The sequence below is a fragment of the Artemia franciscana genome, chromosome 19, assembly GCF_032884065.1.
Source record: "Artemia franciscana chromosome 19, ASM3288406v1, whole genome shotgun sequence".
Classification (NCBI taxonomy): Eukaryota; Metazoa; Arthropoda; class Branchiopoda; order Anostraca; family Artemiidae; genus Artemia; species Artemia franciscana.
In genome coordinates, this window is record NC_088881.1 from 23,724,485 (window position 1) to 23,750,672 (window position 26,188).

The 26,188-nt window shown below is 33.3% G+C and overlaps 1 protein-coding gene across 5 annotated transcripts in view; it reads left to right on the plus strand.

Annotated features, from left to right (window-relative positions):
- LOC136039453 (GATOR1 complex protein NPRL3-like) overlaps nucleotides 1–26,188 on the plus strand; it is a 146,072-nt gene that overhangs the window by 53,128 nt on the left and 66,756 nt on the right. For 3 of the 5 annotated variants that reach the window (XM_065723212.1, XM_065723211.1, XM_065723216.1), the window contains 6 exons: nucleotides 2,899–2,996; nucleotides 5,510–5,639; nucleotides 10,517–10,688; nucleotides 14,095–14,239; nucleotides 16,951–17,132; nucleotides 20,684–21,358. In XM_065723212.1, coding sequence (XP_065579284.1) covers nucleotides 2,899–2,996; nucleotides 5,510–5,639; nucleotides 10,517–10,688; nucleotides 14,095–14,239; nucleotides 16,951–17,131 — 726 coding nt within the window. In that variant the 3' untranslated portion in view covers nucleotide 17,132; nucleotides 20,684–21,358. Of the gene's footprint in view, nucleotides 1–2,898; nucleotides 2,997–5,509; nucleotides 5,640–10,516; nucleotides 10,689–14,094; nucleotides 14,240–16,950; nucleotides 17,133–20,670; nucleotides 21,359–26,188 lie in introns of those variants that run through there. The other 2 variants (XM_065723215.1, XM_065723213.1) reach the window with 2 other exon arrangements.

Genomic DNA, 26,188 nt, shown 5'->3' on the forward strand with positions numbered 1-26,188 from the left:
AAAGTATGCTAAGGAGAATTTTTCCAGCTAATGGACATCTACCCTTCCGGTGCATTTCCCGGAGATTTAAATTTAAGCGGCCCCACTTCCACTGCGGAGGTCGGGTTGTCCTTAGACGCTTAAAAAGTACAACTTGGATTCTAGCTTTTGCTGTCCACCAAATTTAGTTTGGTTCTTACATCTTCTTTTGCACGTCCTGTGTTTCGTCTTATTGTGCAAACAACAATCTTAATCGGTGGACAGAATCCAGACTGATTCTGGCATAAGGTTTGTTTACATTGAAGGTCGGGTCCACTCTTGTGCATTTTAATCTATTAAATTTACAATGTTGATCACTTACGGTTATATGTTGAGGTAGTTCAGTTCTTTAATGCGTTTGATGATATATCTGTTGAGTGCATAGTTGGAATGCCAGAAATATTGTTGCTTTTTTATTCTTTTTTTTGTTCATCAAGTCGCTAAGATCCTAATTGTCTAGAGTAAAACCTTCTCTATACCACTCTTGGAGTGGTACAGAGAAGGTTTTATTTATTTATTTCCCCTTTTGTATGGTGAAAAATAGTATGGTCTTTTAACTATTTGTAAGGTTCCATGGACTTCTGATGCGTCGTGTTGATGTAACATTTTGGGAATATCTGTTGGAAATTGACTTTAAATTCAGTTGGGCTGTGCTAAGCAAAGTACAATTAACAGTAATCGAAAATGTTCAAATCGGCAGTTCCTCAAGTCCCTTGCCTCTCAAACGGTCCCGTGTGATTATTGGAAACATTGGATCGCTATGAAGGTATCCAAATAGAGTCTGGAACTTTGGCACATACTGAGCGTTTCAAATGTTTGTTCGGCTTTCCTGAAACTAAAAAAAAGTACTCCGAAGAAGTAGATAATCACTGGCATACATCTGGTCTAGTGACACATGTTTGGCTCGGTTATAGTTACTCTTTTCGTGAAGAAAGGTAAACACCATCTGAATTCACTTCTGGTCAGTTTTATCTGGCTAAAGTACGCCATTTCGTTAAGGTTTTCTATTTTATTTTTTCTAACAGTTTTAAGGCAAATGGCTTGAAATCGCAATTTTTTTGGGGGGATTTGGCTAATGCTGAGATATAGCTTTGGGGTAAGATCAAGTTCTTTAGAAATGCTAAAAATACAAACAACTATCAGACTACGAAAAAATTTATAATTTAGTGGAGCAAATGTAAAACAGTTATCCTCGTACAAATTTCATCTGGCTAGTGAGTCATTTTTCCGAGTGAAGATTACCTCCTTCAAGTGACTTTGAACTTCCAGAATTCTTTATAAAAGAAAGAAATTAATAGATCTTTAACTTTTGATAATATCTCACCTTGGTATTTTAGCTTCTTGTAAGAAATGTTTATCAAAATAGGGGGGGGAGGTCTAAATATTATAATCGTTTCATTTCTTAGACAGCAAAAATTTTGTGTTTGGTTTACATCTTTAGTCTTTCTGTGAAGGTAGAACAAAAATCTATATTTAGCGACCTATTTTATCAAAAACTGACGTTGACTTTTTATTTTGAATTTTATTTGAATTGACTTTTATTTGTAATGAAGTTGACGTTCAAACGCTTAATAACCGTCATTCCCGTTTTTTATCGTTTTTTTGTAAACTGGTGGAGTTATTAGTTGTAGATGAGGTATGAATATATAAACAGACCTGATTCGCAGTATGGTTTTAAGAGAAATATTAGCTGCGACCTAGTGCAGAGTTTATTACCTTTTTTCTTGTTTTTATGCATAAGCACTAAAGACAAAACTCTTGCTGGCCACGACGTCTGCAATGCTTTTGATTCGGGCATCCACGGATAACCATTTGTTTCTACCGTGAAGAGAGATTTTGATAAACCCGTTATTGCCACTTTTAGAAGCATGTATTCTAAGATGAAAATAAAAGGAAGGGTATTAAATACCAGACTTTATCTGTCTCTAATGTCCCATGCCAGTGTAAAGGCATTTGCTAACGCGCTATATCACCACGACCTCTTTATATTAACATTCTTATGGACCCTCAGAAGCCAGTAAAAACGTATTTTACTTTCCAAGGGGCTAATTTGTCTATTTTAGTTATTCGGGTAACATTTTAAATATGATCAGGTCTATTTGTGACGTAGAGAATAAATTCACTATTGTTTCTAAGGAATATATGACCATAAGCCTAGAATTCCACTCTAGCAATAGCATGGTGGTTGTTTTAACGATCGTCAAAAAGAGTCAGCATCTTTTGCATTTACACTAGTAAGTAATGCAGATGCCACTGCAGCATCAACACTTATGTTTGCTTGCCATTTGGGCTTAACCTTAACGCTGCGCTGTCCAGTAAATAGTTTCAAACAAAAAACTAGAAAACTGTTTAGGATGGTTCTTTTTTGCAGATTCATATAAATATTACATTTTGGTGCAAATTAATATGTACAAAGCAATGGTCAATGTTGTGTATATGTTATCTTTCGGTGCTCAAATTTTTATTCTGTTGCCATTTTTATTTCGACCGTTCGATTCTGTTGCAGCCAATTTAGGTTGTATTAATTTAAGATGCTTGTTCATTCGTTGTATTTTTATTATTTTTTTACCCCGTTCTTGCCAATCTTATACAGTTATTGATAGATAGTAATTTTAGATTGATAGGTTATAAGATTGAGCATGACAACTGCTAAGTATTAAAATTCACTCATTAGATCACTCTATATTCATGCCTCAATTGATTATCAAATTTTCTTGTCTCCATGCAAATAGTCTAGCAATTGCGCTCCAGCCCTGATTATGTTGAAATGAATTTAACCATTTCCAGATTTAAGTTTTTGTCCTTGTGAGTAAAAAAGAAAACAAGACTTCTTTTCAAGTAAGATTATGGAAAGTATTAAACTTTTATTTTTCGTTTCAGCTTTGTGGATACCTAGTTTATTGGGCTTTTGGAACCCCAATCTTTCCCTTGTGCGATGCAAACGCCTATGTTATAGCGCCTTTTACTCCGTCTTCAGTGTAAGTAGCTTAGTTTTTTTTGGCAGTTTCTTCATTTGTAGAGGATAAGGAGAATGAAATGGAGCACTTGTCAGTCAGAATTGATTTATCAGTGTTTTTAATAAAATAAAAATCTCAAAACAACTACGCAAAAACAGCAAAAGTACTTTTATTTCTTTCCAAGTTGATTTCTCTTCTTTTTTCTTTGTGGCATGCTTATCTTCTATGGTAGAAATGAATCTTAGTAAATTAGAGCCATGATAAACCTTTGGTGCTTTGAAGTTTCGAAGAGGATATCTTAATAATTAAATGAGAAAAAATTAGCAAAAATTAATAGATTCATAAGAAGAAAAAAAAAACTTTAACTGAGAACCAAAGACAACTAGCACTGATGAAAGTGTAGTTTTACTCAGCAGAACTAGAAAAACCCATAACAAGTTTTAATAAAGCCAGAATTTAGTTGGACTTTAATTGGAGGTCTAATTTCTTTGGATACTTTCAATTTTCTGAAAGTAAGTAGATTATCGAAAGAAGAGCGAAATATTCAGGACTAAACTAGGGCTCGGAATCTCCCAGGCTTATGTGTGTTTGTGTTTGTGTATAGGACTGAAGGAGTGTGTTAGTTCAGTGTGTGTGTGAGTCTGTGATTGATAAACAGGAAGGTGAAATTAATATTTAGTATTTATGACTCATGCAAAATAAAATGACAAATAACTGTGAACAGCTGAAGAAAAGGCTTGGAACAAGAAACAGCAGCAAATCACGTTGAATAGCGAACGAAAATGGGACTTAAAACCAAAGAATAGCACGATAATCATGATGTTGCGTAATTTAGATATTTTGCAAAATTACAATTGAGAAAGGAACGTCTTATTTTAGCGTATCTGAAGAATAAGCTGGAAGAAGAAATTGAATTAACGTCAGAATTTCTGGATTCAACGAAAATTGCTGATTTGCCACCCTATGACTTGAAACTAAAGAATAAAACGGTGAATATCCCATTGAAGTATCTGTGATTTATTAAAAACTACACAAGATGACAATCTGCTCTGGGCAGCTAAAGAAAAAGGGACGGAGCAAGAAACAGTGAAAATCATATTGAATTGCAAAAGAAAATGTTGCACAACAAAATTCGTGGTTACAAGACAAAGCAAAATTGCGATAAAATTGAGGAACATATCAGTTTAGTGTTCGTTAGAGGTATGAAGACACAGCAAATTCCTAATGGAATGAAGCAGCATCTTAGTTTAGCGGGTGTGATTGTTAAACAGGAAGGAGAAATTAATATTTAGATTTATGACACGTGAAAAATCAAATAAGATGATAAGTGACTTAAAAGCCAAAGAAAAAGGCAGGGAACAAGAAACAGCAACAAATCGTATTGAATTTTAAAAGAAAATTCGACTTGAAACTAAAGAATAACACGATAATTATGATATCACGTGATTTATGTATTTTAGAAAATTACAATTGAGTTAATGAACACGTTATTTTAACGTCTGTAAAGGATAAGCAGCAAGAAGGAACTGGTTTCACGACAGAATTTCTTATTTAACTGAACTATGTCTTGGAACCAAAGAATAAAACGATCATTTTGCCAACCTGTTCTTTAGATATTTCAGACAGTAAAGGTAACAGTATTTCAGACAGATATTTCATTGTAACATTCCTGGTTGTTGCTGAATTCTGTAACAATTTTTTTATTATTTCTTTATTTACGGTGCCAGGTACTTAAAGGTATCTGATATGCCACTATTTAATTACCTCGTTTTGAAACTTCGAGGTTTGAAATGTTTGTTCAGCCTTCTTTTGAAGGAGTCAACAGAGGGATTTGCAGAAATAACATCTCCATGAAGGTCGTTCCAGAAAGAAGTCCAACGCCAGATGAAGATCTTCCTCAGTTACTCGGCTCTTGGCGTGTCCTCCTGTAGGTAATTGGACCGAGCTGTGTGCCTTCGAGTCTGTCTTGTCGGTATATATATATATATATATATATATATATATATATATATATATATATATATATATATATATATATATATATATATATATATATTGGATGGATACCTTCCTGAAAAAATTTACTTTTTTTTCCAACTAAAAGTTTTCTTCATTTTCACCCAGCCTTAATTACCTTTGCGTTTACAAGTGGATTTCTATTATTATAATTCTAGGTCTGATATTCTATCGGAAATTTTAATCTTTACTCTCAACAAAGCCCTTTTCATTTTTTCTTCCGTTCACTTCTGGTTAATATAGGTTTGTTGACTATATATGATAATTTAATGTTAGAATCATATTTCAAAAAACTAAATTTTGGAGAAGTATAGACGGTGTATAGACGGCAAATCTGTTACTTGTAATTATATGGAATTAAAAATAAGGGTTTTTAGAAAATGTAAATGCTGGGAGGGGAGCCTTAGCTTTTGAAGCGACTGAATTATCGTTAGTGTAGTGTAAAATTTTTCTTAATGTTCCATCCAGCGTTACTTGTGAACGTATTTCTAAGTGATTTTCTATCAATATAATTATAGGTCTGGTAGATTAGCAGAAAAGTTTTCCGAAGAGTTTCCTGGGTGCTCTTTTATCAAAGTGCTAAGTGAATATGCACTTCCAGTGAGTATTGGGGAAAAAAGAACTCCTTTCCAAACACAGGAAGAGGAGGTAAGAGCTAACAACTTTTCACATTGCGATATCTGTTTTTACCGGAAGCTGAAAAACAAAAGAATTTGAAGAGAAAAGATCTTTGGTACTTTACCGTGAGTCTTAGCGAAGGTTCGGAGACAAAACACCTATGCATCAGTCTTTAAAACTCGTGGAAAAAGCCACAAATGTCCTAGCAACAAACTTTTAGTAAAATTCTGTTGACAGTTTTGTTTGTACCAATTGACAAAAGATGACTATTTACTACTTTAAGTAAAATTTTCTTACAGTTGAAACATTGTTTGAGAAAGCTGTGGGTGGACCTTTAGCGGGGAATGGAAGAATTTGAAAAATTTTAAATTTTCACATTGAGTAAATACTAATGGGCGACTTTTGTGTTTATAGTTTTTTGTTGCTTTTGTATTTTAAATTTATAAGTCTGAAAAAAGGAAGATAATTTATGTCATTTAAACAGCTTGTGTCAGTTTTTTCGACAATTCTGTTGACAGTTTCGTTTGTACCAATTAACAGAAGATGAATATTAAGTACTATAAGTAAAATTTTCGTACAATTGAAACATTGTTTGACAAAACTGTGGATGGATTATTAGCGGGGAATAGTAAAATTTGAAAAATTGTAGATTTTCACATTGAGTGAATGCTAATGGCCGACTTTTGTGTTTATAGTTTTTTGTTGCTTTTTATTTTAAATTTATAAGTCTGAAAAAAGGAAGATAATTCATGTCATTTAAATAACTTGTGTCACAGTTTTGTTGACAATTCTATTGACAGTTTTGTTTGTACCAATTGACGGAAGATGAATATTAACTACTTTAAGTAAAATTTTCGTACAGTTGAAACAATGTTTGAGAAAGCCCTAGGAGGATTTTTAGCGGGGAATGGAAAAAGGTGAAAAATGCTAGATTTTCACATTGAGTAAATGCTAATGGGGACTTTTGTGTTTATAGTTTTTTGTTGCTTTTTTATTTTAAATTTATAAGTCTAAAAAAAGGAAGATAATTCATGTCATTTAGATAACTTGTGTCACAGTTTTGTTGACAATTCTGTTGACAGTTTTGTTTTTACCAATTGACAGAAGATGAATATTAACTACTTTAAGTAAAATTTTCGTACAGTTGAAACATGGTTTGAGAAAGCTTTGGGTGGATTTTTGCGACGAATGGAAAAATTTGAAAAATTATTGATTTTAACATTGAGTAAATGCTAACGGGTGACTTTTGTGTTTATAGTTTTTTGTTGCTTTTTTATTTTAAATTTATAAGTCTAAAAAAGGAAGATAATTCATGTCATTTAGATAACTTGTGTCACAGTTTTGTTGACGATTCTGTTGACAGTTTTGTTTTTACCAATTGACAGAAGATGAATATTAACTACTTTAAGTAAAATTGTCGTACATTTGAAACATGGTTTGAGAAAGCTTTGGGTGGATTTTTAGCGACGAATGGAAAAATTTGAAAAATTATTGATTTTAACATTGAGTAAATGCTAACGGGTGACTTTTGTGTTTATAGTTTTTTGTTGTTTTTTATTTTTAATTTATAAGTCTGAAAAAAAGGAAGATTAATTCATGCCATTAAATAACTTGTGTCACAGTTTTGTTGGCAATTCTGTTGACAGTTTTGTTTGGTAAACCTAACAGAAGATAAATTTTAACTACTTTAAGTAAAATTTTTGTACAGTTGAAACATTGTTTGACAAAGCTGTTGGTGGATTTTTTGCGGGAAAATAAAATATTTTTAAAAATTCTTAATTTTTGCGTTGATGAAATGCAAATGGACGGCTTATGCATTTGTAGTTTTCTATTGCTTGTTTATTTTTAATATCTAGTCTGAAAAAAAAGGAAGATACTTCATGACATTTAGATATATTATGTTATAGTTGTTGTTTCCACTTCCAATTTTCTTGAAATTTATTGAGATTATAGTGTAATTAAACATTTGATATAACTAATGTTTGATTTTTTATTATATTTGATTTATAAGTGTTTTATTTTTGTTTTTTGGCCAATTACAAGCTAAGCTTCTTGAGCTTCGCAATTACTTTACGTTTTGTATTTTTTTTTTTTTTTTAGTATTAATAAATTGATTGATTGATTAGTAACCAATAGCTGATTTTTTCACCAGCAGATTTCCGAAAAATTAAAATTTAAATTTTTCTAAGAAAAAAAATTGTCTCGTGCATAAATTACCAACAACTTTTGAATTTTGTACTTCAGTTAATTTGAAGTTCGGAATGCTGTTTTAAATTTTGTTTGTATTTAAAATTCCCATTTTTAATTCTCCAACCTATTAATACGTTCCTCTCTACTATTCATAATAAATTTATGTTGGTTGACAATTCTGTTTCTGCTAGCTAACAGAAAATTATTTATAAAAACTAACACGTTGAAAATTGGCTTATACTGATGGGTTGTTGAATTCTCTTTGATAGAATTTAATGATACACAATAAAAGCCACATTAAAGTAAGGAAATACGGATCATAATCACAGTAGGTTTTGTTTGTCTACTTGAAAATAAAGCTTAGTAATAAAATTTTATAGGCCAAGCAACTGTTTGTACAGTCTCTTAGGCTATTTTTCTGGCTCTCTGAACTTAAAGTTCTAAGAATCAGAGATTACTAGTGTTACAAGAAGTACAGTGTTACCTGTTAAAAATACAGGGCTATAAGCAGGGGAGACTAAAATTTTGAAAAGCGGAATAACTTAAAGAACTGAGGGCATTGTAATAAAAACAGGTTTTTCCCCCTATAACCATCTCAAGGTCGTTTCATACATGAAACCGCGGCTGTAAATTTTTTAGTTGGGTTGTTTCTAAACTATGAAGTTTTTAGGGCAGTATTACGCTCTATATTTCGGATTTGTCTCTGTTTTCTAAGAAATATATAGTTGTTTAGGTATTCACATCCCCAACCCGACAGATCAGATTTTATTTTAAATGTCTTTGGTAATTAAAGGATTTTGCTCTTGGTGCTAGATGGTATTAAGCTTTTCCTCTTAGAAACCAACTCAGGCTTTCAATCCCTCATGTTTGTCATTGTCTTTGAATGTGAAGTGGAAGTATTTTGATTTTTCAACTTTCTTTTGAAGCTGGAAAAAGAAGTAAAAAATCAACAACGACAACGACGACATATGGTGTCAACTCTCGAAATTAATGGGTTGTATTTTTCAAAACATAGAGGGGGGAGGATAAAACTTTTTTTCCACCTTTTTCAATGGAAACTCATAACGGTTTTTTTACATCAACCTCCGACCGAATGGCTGTACCTATTTCTAAAAAATCAAATAAGGTAGGAATGAAGGGACTTAATCAATAGGTAGAACTTGATTTGTTTTAGGGGATGGACTGCGAATCTAATTCTTATTTAACCAGAGACAAAAAGGAAGAAAAGACCTTAACCTAGGCATAATTAAAGTGACATTCATTTGAAGAATAAACGACAAGTTAAAACAATTCATGCTCAATATAAGTGATAATTAGCAGTGCTCGTAGATTCTAGTTTCAGGTTCATATTCAGACTTCTCTTTCTTGAAATGTAAAAATAACGATTAACCTTCCTATCTCAAGTCCCAATGGCAGATAAAATATTAACGAAAATGAAATATTTTTAGTTTTCTGGGGTGCTTAGAAAGCAGAAGTGTCAATGCTCTCTGATGAGTTTTAGTATTAGGATCGTAATAAATCTTTTGTCACGAAATTGTGTAAATTTTTTTATAGATTTTGAAAAAAAGTACTAAATAACAATATATGCTATGCTTAAATAACGCTTTAATAACGCTTGTGGCGAAAACGGATATGCCTGTTGTTGAGACATTCTTTTAAGCTTTGTGAACCGGAGTAACGAAATGAGTAGAATTCATCAAATTAAAACAGCAGCAAAACTAATGAAAAAAAAAGGAAAGAAAAGAAGTGTTTTATCACGATGAATGATTTATTATCAAATATTTACCCTAAATTTTTGTGTTTAGAAGGGTACTTTTTTAAACGTAAAATCATATACAAATGCATGTAACGCTCTATACTCATTCTATGCCAGAGTTAAATGGGAACATTTTCTTAAGCTAAATTAACAATCAGTTTCCAATATGCGCTACCAGAATAAGTCATTTCGAGTCTGATATGTATCAATGTCATTGGTTAATATTTAGCCATCAATAATCCTCGAACAATGCGAAATGTGCTTGGGTTATAGTACGGGGACTGTTTACTTTCCGAGGTAATTGTTAGATTGATAATGTCCCAAGAATAAACATCTTTCCAATAGACTATGTATTATTTAATATTTTATCCCGTGTCTATAATGTTCGGGTTGGGACATTGGCTAAAATTATGTTTTAGTCTAATTTTTAGCATATCGTCATAAGTTTTTGTGTTAACATCGTTTTCAGGGGTTTTGAAAATCTTGATCCCACTCCCCAAAGAAAACAAGATCTGAGTATCCTATCCCCTTAAGAAATTCATGCCTACGTAAATGCAAGGGATTTAGACCTTAGTGAGGATTGTCTTTGAATTGAAGAAAGATTGTCTTTGAATTGAAGATTGTCTTTGAATTGAATTGAGTGAATTGAAGAAAGGGGAAGACAAAGCGATTGTTTTTCAAAAGAAGGGATTTATTATAAAATATATAGAATTAAAAGGAATAGTATGCCCAGGACTATTCAAAATGCTCCATATAACTGAAATTTAGTGAAGGATATTTTCTATTATTGGAAACTTTTCACGACTAAGTTTGAGGTGTAAACGCTCGTAATTTTTTCAGGGACATGTGTTGATTTCGGATGATCATATCATTATTTGAATATATGGTCCTAATTATTTGATTTGGTTGGTCAGTCAGACCCATCAGTCATATTTTATAACACTTATTTTTGTCATTTTAGTCCGAAATGCTGGAGATGATTTTGTGGCTACTGAAGCAGCGGATTTTGATGCAGATTCACACCTATGTAGCTCTAATTATACCCCAAGATCACCAAACTACAAGAAGAAAATTCGATTCTTTAGAACTGCGATCTGATTCACGGACTCCAAGTGAAAGTGATAGATTTTCTAGTAAGTTGTCTTGGGTTAAAGTTAACTTTAATTACCGTATAAAGTTAAGAACAATAAAGGTCAAACGAACTTGGAAATAAGTAAATATTCTTTTTAATAATTCGCACATTAGAATTCCCCCCCCCCAGCCTTCTAAACTAGGCTGATTGAAAGAATATCAATACCTATGGAACGAGTAAACTAGATCATCAAATTCAGTGTGAAACTTATCAAGAAATTGTGTATTTTTCAAAATCCATTTTTTTTGTGTTCTGGTATTCAGTGTTATGTGCGTGGATAAGAACTTGGCCACAGGTATATATTGTTTTAATACAGCCCTCTACCAAACGTAATTACGATACGCCTTTACAAATTTGCTAGTATTTTCAGAGTATTTGTAAACCAGGTACGGTTTTTTTAATTAAAGTGTTTGATCCTTGCTACTCTCCAGACTTTTTGAAGTTCCTTGACTGATCTCTCAAGCCCAACGAAACTATACTTTTGACCATGGGTATTTGAGCGATGCCATCTACCTAGCCCATTTACGACGCGTCATATTTTGTTATAAAGTTTAGGTTGTTTCTTCGTCTCAAAACTAATGGCGATGTCTAACATTCTCATTATTTTACAGGAGAGCGAATATGATAATGTTTCATGGAATAGATTTGTTTGTTCAAGGACTTAAATGTAAAGTAAATTTATAAAGCCGATCGTTTGAGATAGCATTCTCGCTTATACTTACTTAGTTGTACCTTAATTTGGACGCAAACTGGGTGGCAATTCCCCTGGTGCGAGGACTTTGCAGACGGTTGAATTCCACTCTGTCCGACCTTGGGTCTGTGGTTTGTCTATTTCGAGTCAATCAGGGTCCTAATGCCGGGCACGACGAAAGAAGCCTCCAATTAGCTCTACGTCCATCTTGACGATGTTCATGTACGTTTTGTTTTATCTGGATCTACGCTTTTTCCTTCCTAAAATGGCTTGCTTTGTAGCGTATTTTTTGTTTGCATTTTGTCTGGTTTTCGACATACTGAAAACTAAAAGTTCTGTTACATGATCCCGTGGGCAGCAAGCACATTTTCTTTGAATAAATTTGAAGAGTTGTCAAATTGTTGTTTTAAAAGGAGATTAAAATAGCAAATTGTTGTTTTCATGTTTTTCAAGTTTTCATGTTGTTTTCTACCTGCAATTTTGTTTTAAGTGATTTGCTTTTTTGTTGTTTTTATTGCCTCATTATTCATGGCTAGCAAGAATGATCATTCATCTTGATGTATTTTTGTCGTATAAAATGACTTTCTTCTGCGTGTACGGGAAAAAAAACCATTTCGCTTCCGTGCTAGATGTTTCATGTCGGCTCTATTTGGACAATTTAAATTATTTATTGGCCTATGATTGAAAATAAAATTATTCGTCTATCTAAACAGAAATTATATTTACCTTCGGAGTCTGGCTATATCTGAGACGGATATCGTGGGTCATCCTTTGGTTTTCTGCTTTCCATCATTTTGCCGCTGTCATTCCCGGTGCTTCTCTTCATAGGGGTTTTGATTTGGATGCGTTTTCATGTCAAAAATTCAAAACTTATCCTTCCAGTTGATCCACCTGGTCCGCTTATTGACCATAAATATGAAACGGTGGCACACCGTAATCCAAACTAAGACTAACGAAACTACACAACTAAAACTAAAAGTGAATAATCTTTTCTGTGACAGAAGTAAAGAAAGAATTTCACACTGAAAACGAGTATTAATTATTGATTCGTGCCCGTCGCATCCTTTATCTATGAGCCAGTGCAAGTAAACTCACTATTGATGTTTCCCTATGCTATGGGACTTTGCAAAACTAGTGCTTTACTAGAAAAAACTAGTTGCTTTACTTTACAAAAGAAATAGTGTATTTCTTGTAAAGTTGAAACTTATTGTAATTTAAGGTTTCTTATGGTATAAGAGTCTTAAGATGTCTTTATGTGGTGAGGAGTCGCTTAATTCGACATGAGTTTCTTAAATGTAGCCTAATCCAGTAAATGGTTTCTTTTTGGTAAAATGTACAGTTCATGATTATTTGCAGAATAGTCTACTATGCTATACAGGCTATGTAATAAATTTCGACTCCTAAAACAACATTCTGCCTTTTTGTTCTTGGGTTTAATGTTCCCAGTAAAGCACTAGTTTTCAGAATGATACTAATGTAGGGGAATACCATCATTTGATTTATTTGCTCTTTTTAACATTAATTTTCAAACCTATTCTTGCAATCTAAACTCGAAAAACCTCTAAAAATTCATTCGTTTTGCTAATATGAGTCTTAAAATGTTACTTCAACAATTTATTTCTTGATCTCATATTGCTTTTGCTCTGCTCCTTAGGACAGAATCCATCAAAATGATCTAAATAAATAGAGATAGGACGCCACCCTTCTTAACTCATGGTCGTTTTCAAAAGTTAAGTAAAAACTTACATAGCCAGTTGTGTAGTTTTTGGTATCCTGAATTTGGTTGTCTTTAAGGAAAATTGGTTATTTGTTATAATTTCTATTCCTTGACAACCGAAATTTAAAAAAATAATAATAATTTGTATTGCCACTTGTGCGAAACATACTACAATTTCAACCCCTCCTGTGTATTATAAGCATTTTGGGATATAAATTTCTTGTTGTCTTCTATCTTAGGATGTAAGCAATAGAAAATAATTAATGATCATTGTTGATAATTGAGTTAACTTTGACTAACAGAAAAGACAGAAATTCAACAAAAAGGTTTGTTGATCTGATAAATTTTCAGTTAAAGATCACAGCTGCTCTTTAGGCCGGTTTTGCGTTTTCGAGTTTGAATTTCAGAGTAGGTCTTGCTTTTTGCTGAGAGGTTGTACACGCTAGTACTGGGCTCACCGACGCTGCTTAGTGCCTGAACATAATGTTCTGGCTATAACCATAGAACCAAGGATATAAGTAAAGATGACCTAACCGTCACAGAAGGCCATAACCGGTACATGGTCCCGAAAAGACACTATTGATTTGCAATTTAACGCATAAAATTTGCAGAAAATATTTGTTTCTCTTATATATTCTGATACCTACTTGTTAAGAAGGTCCTGTATTTCCGAGTTCAAATTCGCTATGTGTTTGCACACGCTGCCAGGTACCCAGAACAGGTGACACATCTTCTGGATATAAGCATAAAACCAAGAGTGTTAGTGAAGATGACCTAACCGTCACAAAAGGAAATAGCCATTACATGGTGGCAGGGAGTACATTACTGGTTAATAATTTAATCCAAATAATTTACAGAAAAGGTCTGATGATAGACTTATCTCGCTATTTCTCCAGGTGGTGTGAAAATCCCAAAACATTTTCCTATTTTCTGTTCAGAGTGTTCGTTGCACTGCCTGAATATCGTCTTAAAAAACTGTGTTTACCATTGTTTTTGTAGATGACAGTGATGAGGTGGCTTCAAGTTTGACTACAAGTGGAATTTCCGACAATTTATTACCAAGCTCACTTTCTTCTGCAGAAAGGTTGGCGATTCTTAAAGTTCCTCGTGCGTCAGATCCAGAAGATTTAAAATTATTTGCCAAGTAAGTGGTGGTCAAACTGTTTAAGCATAAGAATATCAATTTATAATAGGGTACAGATAGCATAAGTTTTCGTAAGCTTCTGGCGCTTCTCCTCCGTGCCACAAGTAAGCTGTTTTAAGTAGTTAATACAGCAGAAAAGTTGGTAATCCCTTCTGCTTATTTTTAGAAAAATTTACTTACAGCCTCAAATTTGTTTTCATGGCAGGCTACATGGCAGGAAAATGAATGCGAAATGAGACATGGGGGGCCTGTCTTTCTTTATTAATTTTATGAAGACGCTCTATTTTACTGCTCAACCCTCCATCATGCCTAAAAACGGGGGGCGAAATGGGGAGAGGTGCCCCATTATCATTTCCATAATGCCTTTCCATACTGCTTTAAAAATTGAAAATAGTGTGCTAAACATGGATGTTTTATTTCTTTATTATTTAATTTCAATTTAATTTGTGTCTTATTACCTAATTTACGTTTATTTGCCATAATTTTCTCTGAAGTTTTACTATAGGAAAGATTGTTTAAGAGCAAAAGGATTTGTGAATTTAGGTAAGGAGAAGGGTATATCTTCCTCCTATAATTTTAGTAAGACGCTTTGTTTTAACGTTTACACCCACATCATACTTACAAGTAGGGGGATTTTGCGGGAGTGCTACCCCACTATTCTCTCGATACTGCTTCAAAGAGCCCTTCTGATGGAAATTGAAAAATAACCTACTAAAAACGTATTATTTCTGTTTGTTTTTTCAACCCCTTTCCTTATATGACACTGCTTGAGCAGTTTATTGAACCGCACGGTCGTATTATTTATAAATGATTGAAAATAAAGAAATATATAAATTGCAGGAAAACTTTTCATCAAAGCAGTAAAATTGTTTTGGTATTAAATCAAATTTCCGCCATTACTAATATATATCAGTATTTTCATTTTATTTATGTAGAAAAATGGCTTAGATCTACTTATAGATTGGAACTTTGTGCACTCACTGTGTATATGGCCAAGTATTTTTATATTTTTATAATATAAAGTATATAGTAAAGTATATAAGTATAGTATATTTTTGGTATCATAAGGCCAAAATTTTTAGATGCACCATAGAAATGTATTGTGTGAAACAGGATTAGCCAAAAGATTTTATCCAGACTCCAGGCTAGTAAAAACACAAAGAAAGAAAACAAAGGGGTATTTCACATGTGTCTCCGTCGAAGCAAATTTAGCACAAAAGGCAACTAAATAAAATTATGAAAAAGAGTACCTTATAAAACAAACTCTTATAATTTATGCTATGCAAGTTTTTCTGCGTCTATTGATAAATTTTTCTACAGTGTTTTGTGTTTTAGTGTTTTAGAGCAGAAGGACAGTTTTTCTCTGACTTGATAGATGAAATGCAGCTTTATCTATCTACCGAGTTATATTTTGGAATTTATATTCCTTTTTTAGATCTAAAAATCCATAGAAGATTTGTCAAAAACTCGCGAAAATATGGAAATTCACCTCTTATTAGGAAGTTTAGATCATTCTCGAAGAAAGGCTTAATTAAACCAATATCGTATTTTCGGTGTGATAAATGGATAGATCAGAAACTAATGAATTAAATTTTATATGAAGTATAACATTTAATTTATGCTAATTGTAATAGTAAAAAATAATAAAAAATAATATAATAATATAAAAATGTAATAATAAACTAAATGTAAAAATAAATTATATTATAAATAACATTATATTAGTGTAGTTATTACGTGAAATAAATTGAATGTAATAAATGAAAAGTATTTTGTCCTTTTGGCAGAAGCTATAGTTGTGGGCTCGTCGCAGAAAAATTTGGTTCAGAGGCAAGGGCGCAGCCATAGTTTTTGTTCGGGGCCCGGCAGCAATAAAACTTTAAAAGACGCCTCAGAATTTTTATATGCATTTTTGTTTGTTTTACGAGTCAGACAAACGCTTTGAGGGAGGGGGTCCAAAGGTTTATGTCCCTTAACCCCCTCCACTCTAGATATGGGCTTGTTCAGAGGGAACATAATGAAAAAAATTAATGTTAATCCCAAGTGGTGATTTATAATACAAATTCCTAAAATTCCCTAAAATTGAAAGATCATGAAAACCAGTTGCTTCTTAAGATTAGTATAATTTTGACTGCACAATTTTCGTTTGAAGATTAAAAAAACAGCAAATTTTATTATAGAACTAAAAGATAATAAATATAAAAAAGAGTTAAGCAACCGGCAAATTCCAGAGAAGCAGTTTTTAGGCGGAGGAGGAATAAATATGGGATATCACCCATCTGTAAATGTTCTTGAGTAAGACATCCAAGCCAAGAGTACTAATAAATGAGTATGAATGTGTCGGGACATAAGTGAAGGCACTCCACTCTCATGTTCACATTGGTAGAAAAAGACAAACTTCCCAACTCAAAAAAGTGTTCGACGTCCCTCTCTTTCTGTAAAGACAATTCTCTATTCTGGCTAATGCTTTGGAACACCTCTGTAATAAGGGACTTATCTGCGAGAATGGGCTCAGTGTACCAATACCCACATTTTCGGGTATTGGGCAGGGTTCTGAGCCCCGCTGACTGTTGGTCCTTATCCTCACTTTTTCAAGTTTTTGGAAGGTGGGGGTACTTTAGATCATTGTTAGAGCAATTCATTCTACGAGTCACCTCCTGTCCACAGTTATGATATTCTAATTCTAATATCTAACTTATCCTAATTTTTAGGCTACTTCCGTATTTTCATGGTACACATCCTTTAGAGGAAATCATGTTTCGGGAAAATATTCGTAGATCCCAAGTGTTCCAGCTTTTGGACAAATTCAGAAGTGTTTTAGTGCTATTTCAGCATGAGGATACTGCTACTTCGATGTTTTATCGGAATTTTAATGACCATGCCCTCTTTTAAGGTAAATAATGTCGTTAATGTATTTATATATATCATATACTGCATAGATTTACTATAGGTATTAAATGAAGTGATCATGTAAGAAGTTTTTTTTTCAAGGAGGCACACTCGTGCCTCTTTAAAGAGGCGAACCACGACAATGTTAAGCGATCTTCGGTTCCAGTGGTCGCAGAGGGATGGGGAGGGATGCATTTCGTAGCCCGAGCTCCAACTAAGAAACCTGCCAAATTTCATCCCCCTCCGACTTTTCCTTCATGGGGAAAATCTGGCCGAAAGTTTCGACCCCCCAACCCCATCCCCCTTTAACGTTGTCCGATCGGGCTGAAATTCACAAGTTAAGGTCCCCTAGGGCCCAGGAGCTTATCCGCGAAATTTCAGCTCGATCCGATAACTCCTTCCCTGTTTTCCAGAAACCACGCATAGCCACTTAATGTTCATGTTCTCCTTTTGTTTTTTTTTCGCCACGCCTACAGGTCACAGCCGACATCGGATTTGGGTGTACGAAGACTCATTCGACGCGGAATTCTCCGAGTAATTTTCCTGGAAAGTTTCGTCGGAAAATCTTAACCCCCCGATTTTCTAGCTTAGAAAAACCCCATTTCCCCATAAGAGCCCATGTTAAGTTTTTTGTTGTTAAAAGTTACGAATTTCAACATTCAAGTACATCAAAATGATCAGCTCGACATGGTGAGACTGACTGAAAGCTTCAAAATATTCTGTCTTAATCCGTAAAATTTTTATTTGAGAAAAATGACAGAAACCCTTTTTTTTCTGCCACGCCTACAGGTCACAGCCGACATCGGATCTGGGTGTATGAAGACTCATTCGACGCGGAATTCTCCGAGTAATTTTCCTGGAAAGTTTCGTCGGAAAATATTAACCCCCCGATTTTCTAGCTTAGAAAAACCCATTTCCCTATAAGAGCCCATGTTAATTTTTGAAATTCTTAAAAGTTATTTAAAAGTTATATTTATACACATGCAGGTATTTCGACTTCAAACATGCCCGGTTAGCTCAGTCGGTAGAGCGTGGGACTTTTAATCCTAAGGTCAAGGGTTCAAGTCCCTTATCGGGCGGTTTTTTTTCACAAAATATGAAAAAAACTTCGTTTTCTTAAAGAGTTAAAGAGGCTGCGTCCCAAAGTCGAACCTTAAAACGTACAGGAATTAGGAGAGGCAGTCCTAATTCCTGTACGAGGAGTACATGAATTATTAAATTACATCCACCATGGATTGTAGAAAAACGTACAGAAATAATATGAAAAAAACTTCGTTTTCTTAAAGAGTTAAAGAGGCTGCGTTCCAAAGTCGAACCTTAAAACGTACAGAAATTAGGAGAGGCAGTTGGGGGGCTGCCTCCCCCCAAACCCCCCGCTTTTAAAGAGTCTTTTGTACAGGTTTTTGTTTTGTTAATTAAAAGAGGGCCTTTCCGAAGCCAAGAGCGGGGGGTTAGGGGGGCGGAAGCCCCCCCCCCCCACAACAAAAACCTGTACAAAAGAGTGTTTAAAAGCGGGGGGTTTGGGGGTGGCAGCCCCCCAACTGCCCCTCCTAATTCCTTTACGTTTTAAGGTTCGACTTTGGGACGCAGCCTCTTTAACTCTTCAAGAAAACGAAGTTTTTTTCATATTATTTTCTATGAAAAGCGATGAATTTCTTTTAAGTTGGTCACTTTCGATTGTAATCCCTGTTTGTTGCATGTCTTTCTTATGTCTCTCATAAGGCCTGAGTTCTGTCTCAGAAGAAAAAATGGATCTAAGTTATGTAAACTACCCACTCTGAATAGGTAACATTTAGTAGAAGAGGTCGGCATGATGGGCCTTTGTTGTCTGATGATTAGACCAACGGGGCTATATGAAGGGATCTGCTGACCAAAAACGTTAAATTTGTTTTTACCGTGTGGGAGAACACATTAAGGGATATGCTCCTGAATTTGGTCGTCTTTAAGGAAAATTGGTTATTTGTTAATAAAAAAAAGCTAATAATTTGTATTACCACTTGTGGGAAACAGACTACAATTTTAACTCATCCTGTGTATTATGAGCATTTTGGGGTATAAATTTCTTGTTATCTGCTCCTCAAATCCCCAAGAATGTTCTTTATTGGTCTTATAGATGGCTATTTGGACCTTACTGGTCAAAATTTCGTGTGTAAAACTTTTCGGTTGGTTAATTAGAAGATTTGTTCCAATCTGGCCCTTCCGTCTTTTTTTCACGTTTTGGATTTAGAAATCCAATTCTTGTACCCCTTAAATTTTTTCTTTGATTGTAATTTCATATTAAGTCAGAAATCTAGTTTGGAAAAAAAATATGCTTAAAAAGTGAAACTTGTACAAAAACCTATTTTGTACTAAAAGTTTTATCTTCTTAAAGGGGTGAAGGTGCTATATGGTTCGGGGGTGTTGTGAGGGTGAAGTCGTTTGCCAGCATATTCTATAAGCTTCCAACAGATATCCGAGAGGCCGTCAACAGATATGAGGTCTTAATTTCCATGCGATTGAGGCAAATACAGCAAAAAAACAGGAAACCAGAAATTTTCTGAAATAACTGAACAGCTTCTATTAAAAATCGGATAAAGTGAGGAAAGAGATAAAACCGAGTTTAATTTTGTAAGAGAATTTTTATTGTATTTATCGTTATTTGAAATGATTTAGGAATACCTTAATTGAATTTTCTTCTTGCAATCAGTGACGCTGACAGTCTAAAAGAATTTTAGTGTTTACTAACATTTATTCCCAGTCACTGAAAGAAAGAAACCGATAGGAAAAGAAAAAGATCCACAAACTAGAGGAATCATGATATTACTACTAATTGAAAGATATTCACATTTAAAGAAATTTAGAGAAAGTTGAATCATCCAAGGCTACAGTTGAAACAAACAGAGGAAACCAATTTTTTCTCGAAATGATCAGAAATATAGCTTTCGTATAAGCGATATAAGAAATATTTAATGAACTTGAAATGTATATAGATTGTATAGAAGAAAAAGCAGACGATATACAAAAATTAAAGACAGAAGGTGAAGGACTCCAATATGCCAGACCCCACACCGCAGTAGAATTTTATTTTTGGAAACTGTTTTGTTCGTTTTGTCTACAAAATTAAAACAAAATGAATACCAGTATTTATAAAAAAAATATTATTGAAATATTATTAATGTGAATAAAAAAAAGAAAATAGCCAAAGAATGGCTAACTGTGTTGAAGATTTTTGACGGATCCTAGGCAATCGGACTTAAGGAAATAGATGATGTAGCATATACTTCGTAGATGTTTGGACTCATAATTGTCAGACTTATTTTGTATCTTGAATCTATAACACTGTCTGTAATTTATTCGATTCTTTTAGTTTGTCATCGCTTCTGTTCTCTTGATCTTTTTTTTTATCCTTTTCTATTATTTATTCTGCAATTTATAATCTGCTATCTGTATAAAAATCGCAACAGTCAAGTCTAAAATTATTTCCTCAAGAGGTAGCAAATATCTCTAAATAAAGTTTAAACCGCAAAAGTGGGACCACTACCTTTTCTTATTAAGATTTACAGGTTTAAATTCTAGGTACGAAGACTCTTGGGTTTTAGAAAGAAGAAAAAGTACCAAGGAGAGTAGGGACATCGGAAATAAGAGACGTAGGTTTTCAATGAAACCATCCAGTGGCGATAGAACTCGTTCCTGTCGTGCAAAATTTCTGCAGTGACATATCCAACTCCAGTTCAGATAGTCTGAAGATTACCCCAATTTAACGGAACCAGTGGTTTTATCACTTTTTCAGGATTTGCAATATTTCTCGAATCGTAAAAAACCTACCGAATTTTGACAAAGCTAACTTAAAATGTTGCATCAAACTAAAAAATTATATTTGCAAATATTTCGAACTTATTACTTCACAGCTTTGGTTAACAGGAAGTTTTCTGAATGTGACATCGCTAAATTAAAACATAGCTTAAACGGTTTTCACGACGCGTCTTAAAGTAACTTAATTGCCCTCGGTAATAATATCTGTTCGGGTGATATCCTCTTATTTAGCCCATGAAATGCGAAGCCCTTTTAACATCCAACCTGTTCAATTTTAAGGAAGGCACATTCTATCAGTGAAGTGATTATGGTATAAAAAAAAAATAATTTTAATGCTACGATTAACGTTTTAAATGGTATGTTTTATTTTTGAACTTTTGTAACAATGAGTAATGGAGCAATAAATATGTGCCATATTATGGCATACAAAAGAGAAAATCTCCCTTTTTTAAAGAAAAAAAGGAAAAAAGTTTTCTATAGTAAACTTTTGTTTTGGAAAATTCACAACTTCCATGAGCATTGCAAAGAAAGACGAATTTATTTTTCCTTTCAACAATTTTGACTTTTCTCCTTGTTTGAAGAAGTGTAAGAAAACTTCAAATAGTCGTAAAATAGAATTAGATCTCTTATGTCGGAGTAATCCACCCGTCACTACTACTACGATTATTGTAACTAGTCAGGCTAATGGTATTTAGTGAAACTTTCAGGGAATGTTAAGAGAGAGTTTCAACTGAATCAGAACAAACTAATATGCGTGCATGTTTTGAAAAGGGTATAGAAGCAATATCTTAGGGAAGGAGTAGAACATTAAATTGAAACTCTCAGGGCGTGTTTAGGGGAATGTTAAACAGTGGCCTAAGTCCGTCAAAATCCTGGGAGGGGGCTAAAGTTGTAGTCAATTTTCGAAAATCAAATGAAAATGACAATAAAAACTAAAAAATAAGCCATTTGGTATCGTAAATATACTATTTAGTACTGTAAAAGTAATATACAGGTACTTTATAGTACTATAAAGGTAAATATGTACTAAAAAAACTGATTTGTTTTTGCTGATGCTCGAATTGTGCAGGTTTATCTTAGTTTTCACAAAATTTTCAAAAAAAAAACTAAATTTCAGCTGGGGGGGGGCAAAATAAGGTCTGGGAGGGACAGTTGCCACCCCCCCCTAACGCCTTAGGAAATTATGCCCCTGATGTTGAACTAACCAAAAGTCACTGTATTCACGTTACCAATGTTTCTGTTATTACTACTGGTACAACTACTACTTCTACTAAGAATAAGGGTATTGAGGTGCAACTTTCAGGGAATATTTAAGGAGATGTTGAACTGAATAAAAACGCATCAGACTCATTCAGGCTGCCAAAAGGATGTATGAGCAATTTCTCAGGAACAGCTTAGAGTATTACGTTGAAACTTTCAGGACGTATTGAGAAGAGTTTTGACTAACCAAAAGGCATTCTGTACATAGTGATGCTACTACTACTGCTGCTACTTATAAAAATATAATATAATAAAGTCAGACAATATTCCAAGCGTAAAACTATCATGAATAACTATGAATAGAATCAATGAAATCCAAAACGAACAGAAATTACAATAAAAAACAGTCAAAATCAAATTGAACCTACACGAAAAAATTAATGTTTTGTTTCCTTTTTAACTTTTTTTTTTAAGTAATCTTGGTTATGATGGTCGGATTTTTTTTCAATATTATGACCAAAAAGGCGTGTTATCAATAAAGTGCAGATCATGTTCTGGTCTTTAGAAGGCATGGAAGGTGTCAGGCCTAATCATGTTAATTTTTGCTCGTTTTGAGTTTGACTTGGCTATTTATAGTAATATCTGTTCGTTTCAGGTTTCATTTATTTATTGATGGTGATTTGTGGTAGTTTTACGGTTGGAAAATTACTTGACTTCATTCCTCCTCATCTCTGGCTTAATGTACCTCTTTACTTTTCTTTGAAATACTTCGGTCTAGATTGGTCAGAATTCTGAGAAAATTTGTTAAGAGCCTTAGTTTTGGTTTTTGTAAATGACGCCACGTTCTATGTTAGCACATCATATAAGCATTTCTTATGACATCAAATAAGCACTTTCTCATATGATGTCATGCATAGCATAAATAAGATTGTTGATTTTACAAAGCACCAATTATTTATGCAAGGAAAAATTGTTGTCTTGGGATATTCTCGCATAAATAACGATCTAGATTAGGTCAGAAGTCGGATTTCGATTTTTGTAAATGACGTCATGTACTATGTTAGTACATCATAAAAGCATTTCTTATGACATCATATAAGCATTTTCTTATATGATGTCATGCATAATATAAATAAGATTGTTGATTTTCCAACGCATCAATTAAATATATATATATATATCTATATATATAAAAATAAGTTGTTTGTCTGTCTGTCGACTGACGTCATGTTTGTATGTCGACTAACGTCATGTTTGTCGACTGACGTCATTATAAGGATTGAGCTGTATGTCGTCATGAAGTTGTTTGTCGTCTGACGTCATGTTTGTCGACTAACGAAACTACAGACCGGGACACCGAGACACAAATGACGTGTTATGTCTGTTATAGAGGCAACAATCTTGACAGGGCCTTTTGAGGGTGAGGCTTTTCTTATTCCACGCATTCTCATGATTCCAATGGATCTGCCTTTTCAACCTAAAAGATTGCAATTCCCAATTTGATTAGCATATTTAGTTTTCAGTCCAGAACCACTAAAGCTATTATGTAAATATCAAAAATATTTATGTTGTCTGAGCAATAATTTTTAATTATTATTTTTATAATTTTTTAGAATATTCGGAAATACTTTTTCAATCAATTCATTTTTGGACGTCACTAAATTACAGAAATCAGCAGGTAGTTGTATACGTCCTGAAATTGAGTCTATCGTATCATAAATGTCTTTTTGTTCCGACGTTAACTTGGAAATGTTATTTTGTACATACGACAATAGATCATTCGTACTGTAACTTTTTTCACGATCCAATTCTACACATGTCGAAACAGCAGCGATACGGTTAGGTGAAGGCATTCCCAAATCCTGAAGAGGTTTGTTTGCCATACGTACGCACAAATCTTCTATAATAACTAAAGTGTAGTTATAAATTTCTGATGTAAAATCAAAAGTCATATCTGACGTCTCTAACTGTTTTCGATGGAGTATATCTTCGGACATTTTTGACTTATATTTTTCCCATAACTCTGTAGGAGCTGATGGAGAGCAAGTTGTTAAAATGATGCCAAACAATGCACGAATTTGACTTGGGGTTGACGTTTCGCACTAATGGGGAATATGGAACAACCCACTGGTTATCTACTTCGATGGTGGTACCGTTGCCATTGTAGGTTCTTCAGTCATTTTACAATTAGAAATTTCTCTTTCAACGGTCTTCTTATAATTAAAAATTTGTCTTTGAACGATATTCTTAAATACCTGTGTCCTGGTCGTCATTTATATTCCCTGTGTCCCGGTCGTCATTTGTGTCCCGGTATCCCAGTCTGTAATTTCTCTTTGAGTGTCCCGGTCGTTATTTATATTCCCTCTGTCCCGGTCGTCATTTGTGTCCCGGTCTGTAATTTCTCTTTGAGTGTTTTTTCTTTTTAGTATTTTTTAGTTTTTTACATTTTTTCTTTTTTCAGCTTTCTTCTTTATTTTTCAGCTTCACTATGAAATACATATCGCCGAACCTTTGTTTTTTTAACTAAAATCTGGTAGGCATTGATGACCTTATCCGAGTCAAAATCCCAAACCCAATCATCATCGCTATCATTTTCAGTTTTGATATGTTTTGACTCTCGCTGTCCAGGTGGATCTTCATCTAACTGCGCGGTTTTGCGTTCTTTAGCCTCAAGCCTGTTTCCTTGCTGTTCTTTTGATTCCTCGGCACGCTTTCTTTTCTGACTTTCTCTATCAGCAGCAAGTTTTTTGGCATAGACTCTTTGAGCATCTTCATCGGCTTTTGCCATTGTAAGTTCATCAGTCATTTTAAACTTAAACATTAATAGATTTCTACGTGAACATATATGTCTTAAATATCTTTAATGACGTCACCGTCATAGCAAAAATGACGACAACTAACTTCATGACGTCAGCCGACACAGAAACATGACGTCACCTGATCCACAGACAGACAACTTATTTTTATATATATATAGAAGATAGATAGAAGATATATATCTATATATATAAAAATAAGTTGTCTGTCTGTGGATCTGTCAGGTGACGTCATGTTTCTGTGTCGACTGACGTCATGTTTTCGACTGACGAAATTACAGACCGGGACATCGGGACACAAATGACGACCGGGACACCGGCACATAGGGAATATAAATGACGACCGGGACACAAGGAATGTTCGATTAGCAATCACCATCAACAAAGCACCGGGACACAAATGACGACCGGGACACAGGGAGTATAAATGACGACCAGGACATAAGTAAAAAAAAAAAATTAAAAACTAAAAAAAAGGTAAAAACTACAAAAAAACTAAAAAGAAAAAAAAACTAAAAACTAATAAAAAACTAAAAAAGCTAAAAAGCTACAAAAAAATAAAAAAGAAAACAAAATGAAAAAGGAAAAAAAATGAAAAATAAAGGAGAAAAACAAAACTAAAAAAAGAAAAAAAACTTAAAAAAAGGTAAAAAACTAAAACCTAAAAAAAGAGCAAGTTTTACGTAGTTAAAAACATATATATATATATATATATATCTTCTATATATATAAAAATAAGTTGTCTGTCTGTCTGTGGATGGATCAGGTGACGTCAAAACTGAAAAAACTAAAAAAAAGGCAAAAACTACAAAAAAAACTAAAAACTAATAAAAAAAATAAAAAAGCTAAAAAACTAAAAAAACTAAAAAAAGGCAAAAACTACAAAAAAAACTAAAAACTAATAAAAAAGCTAAAAAACTAAAAAAACTAAAAAAAGGCAAAAACTACAAAAAAAACTAAAAACTAATAAAAAAAATAAAAAAAACTAAAAAACTAAAAAAACTAAAAAAAAGGTAAAAAACTAAAAAAACTAAAAACTAAAAAAAAACTAAAAAAAAAGGAAAAAACTGAAAAATAAGCTAAAATAAAGGTAAAAACCAATAAAAAACTAAAAAAAACTGAAAAAACTAAAAAAAAGGCAAAAACTACAAAAAAAAACTAAAAACTAATAAAAAAAAGTAAAAAAGCTAAAAAACTAAAAAAACTAAAAAAAGGTAAAAAACTAAAAAAAATAAAAAATAAAAAAAAACTA